Raw genomic sequence first — 5447 nt, 5'->3', positions numbered from 1 at the left:
ATGCTCGCGCCACCAGCTCTACAATGACCAATCTCCCCAGCAGAGGATGGTGTGAAGCCCCCGGCGGTGCTGGAGGTTCCTGCAGTGGAGACTCCTGCAAACGCCCTGCGGGGCAGCTCGCCATGCCACAACACCCCATGCCACTCCGCTGGCAGCTCCCAGAAAAGCCTGGGGTGAGCTGGACTTGATGTAACTGCTTGGTTGCCTTTGCTCTACTACCGAGGTGGCTGCTTTAACTCCATCCAAGAGGAGAAACAAAGGAAACGGTGTATTTGTGTAGGCTGTATTCTTTCCTAGAAAGGGTTGTAGAAGGCAAGATTTATTATTCTGCGAGATCCCTGATCCAAAATTTAGCTCTGAGCTCTGCATGCCACCAGAAGCGTTTTAGGCTCGGCTATGACCTCATGTCAGTTTTAAACTATTGCGGTCCACTGCTTTCTATCCTTGACTGAAGACTGCTCTATACAAGAAGAAACTCTCTGTAACAGACAAAACCAATTGTTTTGGGTTTTTAATCTTCTTAACTTCATCTCCTTGAAATCTGGCAAACTGCAGGCAGGGCATGCAGAGGAAGCCCTTTGCAGTGAACTTACATCTTAAGACCTGAGCCCAAAAGACTGACAGGAGGATAGTCCTGGGCAGAGTTTTGCTGTTCAGGTCAATCCCATCCAACTCTTTTAATAAGCTAATGTCATGTTAAGCATTACAGCTTTGCTAAAACCATTGCTGCAGGAATGATCAACACCGATGTGGGAATCTGCTCCTGCATGCCTGGCCCTTGTGTTTGTGCAGAAAAACTTGATAATGTGCACAGGCTGGAAAACCATGAGATATAGATAGCCTCCCACATACCTTTCTAAATCTGGCGCTTTTTTAGCCTCTTGAACCGTGGGTGGGACCGATTCGTGATTTGTGAAGCCAGAGTGCAAGCTACCTCCACTTGCTGTGGAGGTAGGTCCCTCTCCAGGGCTCGTTAAGCTTTAGGTGTAATTTGGCAGCTGCAGCACTTGCAGAATAAAAGCTCCAGGGACACTGGAGCTGTCACCCCGCTATCTGCGTAGGAACCTGCAGCCAGGCTTCAGCAGCCTGGACCTGCGCTTCCCATGATGCCAGGGCCACGCTGTTTGAATACGGCCCATGGGCATGTGGCACCTCCGAACCACGCACTGAGGAAAGCCTGGCAGAGCTGTGATGGGGAAACCCGGTTACCTTCCCTGATTTCTGCTTTCAGCTCCCTCAGGCACAAGAGCTGAAACAAGTGGTGATGTGCAAAGCCCACGGTGTGGCCCCCGTGACACCAGCAGCTTTGGATTAGTACCTTGCTGGGTATCACATCACCTATCTCACACCAGTGGCGATCTAACAGCTCGCCAATATTTCACACACATATAAGCCGCTCCCCTACATGCATGACATTAAAAGGTACCATATGTAGATCAGTTCTCAGCTGACAATTCTCCACAGCTCCAAGAAAAGGATGACTTGTTGAACCGGCCATATCCAACGCTACAACACTCCTTCTTGGGTGAACTACAAACTTAGTCAGATTATTCTGACTTTCCATTTTGTTTTTTTTAAAGCAGGAGCTCCAGGAAGCCCCCGCTACATTTTCCCTAACCACATCTAGAAAAGCAGGTCCTTCTTCCCCACCCTGCTGATGCATGGCCAGACACCAAGCGTGTTCCCACCACGAGGACAGCACACTCGGAGGAAAGCTGCATAAATCCAAACCTGTTTGAAATTCAGACTGAACCTTACTGTGGCTCAAAAAAAGCCAATGAGTTTTATTTTTCCTCATACGCATGGCAAAGCAAGCTTGTACAAAGCCTCATCAAAAAGTCTGAACTTTTTTGAGAAAATCACCTTGAGTGCTATGTGCAGTTCTGGGCCCCACAATTTAAGAAGGATGTTCAGGTCCTTGAATGCGTCCAGAGGAGGACAACAAAGCTGATGAAAGGGCTGGAAGGCATGTCCTATGAGGAGCAGCTGAGGACACTGGGTTTGTCTAGTTTGGAGAAAAGGAGGCTGAGGGGCGACCTCAATGCCCTCTACAGCTTCCTGAGGAGGGGAAGTGGAGAGGGAGGTGCTAGTCTCTTCTCCCTGGTACCCAGCGATAGGATGCATGGGAAGGGTTCAAAGCTGCGCCAGGGGAGGTTTAGACTGGACATTAGGAAGCATTTCTTTACCAAGAGAGTGGTCAAACACTGGAACAGGCTTCCTAGAGAGGTGGTCGATGCCCCAAGCCTATCAGTGTTTAAGAGGCGTTTGGACAATGCCTTTAATAACATGCTTTAACTTTTGGTCAGCCCTGAATTGGTCAGGCAGTTGGACTAGATGATCATTGCAGGTGCCTTCCAACTGAAAGAGTCTATTCTATTCTATGACTATGACCTACAATCAAAAATCTGTTTCCATGTGAATTTTCCAGAATCAAAATGACATGTCAATGAGTTACTCCAATAACAGCAGAGTTTCAGCTACTTGATTCTGTCACAGCTTTTTCTTTAGATCAGTGTGACCTCTGCTAACAAAAGTTTTCTCTTCCTATAAGTAGTTAGAGGCTATATTCAAGCTACCTTACATTGCTCTCCTTGAGCATTTAAGCAGATTGAGCTTCTCTCTCCTTGAAAGGAAGGTTTGGCTTAGCAAAAATAATTTTTAAAGCACTTTCCTGAATCCTTAACTACGTGATCCCAACCAGACACTGTGCTCAGTTGGGTGCCCCAACACCCACTCCTCTCCCCTCTCCTGGATGAGCCACTATCTGCAGAAGAGGATGCCTGCTCCAGAGAGCTCCTACCACAGCTAAGCAGATTTGCCCACACAGCAGGGGGTTTCCACAGCCTGACAGTCCTGCCCAACACTGCTGGTTACCACAAGGGCTCTGCTCTGCCCCTTATCTGCCGTTATTTCCCAAAACACATCACCATGCAAGTCTCCTGCAGCCCTGGAGGCAAAAATCTGCTGCAGGAAAAGAAAGAACCTCCATCAGCACTGAACAAAATTAAAGGAGAGCAGAAGAACAGCCATAAATTGTGTTGGCGTTTCTCAGCAGCTCTGGGATTTCCTTCCCTTTCTTCTATGGAGGGGAAAAGTCAGTTCAGCCTCTTCTCTGCCTGGTAGCTCCTTGAGCCGACCCACTCAAACAACCCACACACACGGCATGGGGAGAGCCAGCCCAGCCTGGCAATTAAACTTCAGCAAGATAACACCCCCATCAAAAAAACAACAGAAAAAAAAAAAAAAAAAGAAAAAATAATGCTTTGCTTTTGCAAAAAAAGCTCAAAATTAAATGTGCACAACCCCCCCAACTCCTTTTAGGTAAGAAAACCAGACAACTCGTCAAACAGCACAGGGATTGATCACCACCTTGTACCCCTGTGTACCTTCAGACACGACTGAGAATTTGGCAACCCTCAGGGCTGATCTGTTTGTATGAACACCCAGGGAGCCCTCCCCATCAAGCTGATTTTCTCTAATTTCTTCTCCTGTTCTGTAATGAATAAAAGTGATGGGAAGGTGGCCCTACCTAGAATAAAATTGTTACGCACAGACAAACAAGAAGTACTCCTCCTGAGCTTTCCACTTCCAACAAGAGGGAAGAGTTTTCACACCCGAAGTATGTAATTTAACTCACTGTCACGTTTTCAGAAGTGATGTTCAGCTGAAACTGTGGGAACAGAGGGAGACCTGCCCTGTCCTTGTGTTCAAACACAGAAAAAACAGCATGGGAGGGATACTGTGTATTAAGGCTTTGGTTCAGGACATGTTCCTGAAGAAAGAATGCACCTGAGCATGTGTTTCACTTTAGTACTCCGCTTACATTCCCCCAAAGTCAATGGGACTCAAGTCTGTGCTTTTGACTGAAGTGAGACTTCAGCCCGTGCTTGAATACCTTTCTGTTGGTGTCTGATGCAATCGACTCGCGGGGCATCCAAGATAAAGAGAGCACCGTTTCCAAGAGTGTAAAAGGAAATCAGAGTATTTTTAGGGCATTGCACTCAAATACCTTTTACTGAACAACGCAGCTTTTGTAAAATTAATAGCTGGAATATTTCTTTTGCCCACAAAGGCCACAGGGAAGTCAGCGTTAAAATCTTTGCAGACGTCTTCACACATAGTTAATGTTGCTGCAAAAATTTCTCAACTAAGTTTAGGAAATTTTGTGAATAAACTCAACTCATCTGGTTGCAGAGGAGGCAGCTGAAAAGACGACAGCAGCTACAAAACAACAGGTCTTTTTTCTAACCTGTTTGAACAGATTGTCACAGATTTTTCCCAAAGCTGAGGCTGCAACATGGTCTCTCAGAGCTGCCTCTTCTCCTGTGACGGGTGCCTCCAAGAACACCCTGATCCCACACAGCATAGAAAAAACTGAGCTCCTATTTAGACTCCCAAATTCAGAGAGAAAAGACCTGCAGCCTAAGTCCATTTGTGCATAAGCGATGGGAATACATAAATGAAATAGCAGTGTAGAATCCTAAATAACTCATTTGGTCTGGGCCTTTGGGACCCAAAGCCAGCAGATCTGGGGAGCATCTCCACATTGCCTTTAGTGAGCTCTCATTTTTAAGCAACTTCTACTTTGTTTGATTTGACTCTTCATCTTGTCACCCCAGGCAGTACGCAAGACATCGCCCTTCTCCACTGAAAATGCCAGCTTGCATACAGAAAAGAGGGTGCAGGATCTCTTTGCAAAAGGATTTTTGAGCAAAATCTTTACCAAATGGTTCTTTCAGATAAGGGGGCGGTGCTTTTTGAACCAACACATTCAAAGGTGGGTGTCTCAACACCAGCTCTTAGAAACCCATCGAGCAGTCACTGAAAGCCTCTGAGACAACCAAGTTAACGCATTTCCAAATAACGGGCAATCCCACCGACAGCTGTTACACTTCCAAAGAGCATGAAGTGCCATGTGAGCATATTGTGGTGGACAAGACCGCTCAGGACAGATGTGGCTTCAAATGCTTCTCGCCCGCAGCTCTACCACCTGTGCAGATGGTGCAGGATCCAGCTGCACCAGGAGCAGACTCTGCCCATGGGAGACTTCCAGGGAAAGCTCCAGTGAGGCCAGCATGGAAGGATGGAAGGGCTAAGTCCCCAGCTGAGAGACATGTGATGGGCTGCCCCATTTTGCCCTAAAGGTAGGGGAGCCCACAGGCCATGGCGCACAGGATCACACTTCTGGGAGACCACCATGGAGAGGTAATGGTTAGAGATGGCCACTGATCTGTCCCCGTTGCAGTGACATGACTGTGAAGAACAGCTTGGGGGACCCAAATGCAGAAGCACCAAGACAGTCACCCTGCCCAGGCCCCATCCACCCCACCACATACCTTCTGCAGCTTGTCCGCCTTCTCGTAGTACCCCTCCAGCTCCTGCCGCAGCACGTGGTTCTCCTCAGAGAGCATCTCCACCATCTGCTGCGCCCGCTCCAGATGGCAAAG

General features: G+C 47.7%; 1 protein-coding gene across 1 annotated transcript in view; it reads right to left on the bottom strand.

Moving 5' to 3' along the window:
• Positions 1-5447, bottom strand: part of AMOTL1 (angiomotin like 1) — a 48104-nt gene that overhangs the window by 26551 nt on the left and 16106 nt on the right. Inside the window, 1 exon segment of the mRNA XM_009334873.1 lies at positions 5337-5445. Within this exon segment, the coding sequence (XP_009333148.1) occupies positions 5337-5445 (109 nt within the window).

The sequence above is a fragment of the Pygoscelis adeliae genome, unplaced genomic scaffold (assembly GCF_000699105.1).
Source record: "Pygoscelis adeliae isolate BGI_AS28 unplaced genomic scaffold, ASM69910v1 Scaffold141, whole genome shotgun sequence".
In the NCBI taxonomy this organism is placed as follows: Eukaryota; Metazoa; Chordata; class Aves; order Sphenisciformes; family Spheniscidae; genus Pygoscelis; species Pygoscelis adeliae.
This window is presented reverse-complemented; position numbering and strand designations above follow the sequence as displayed.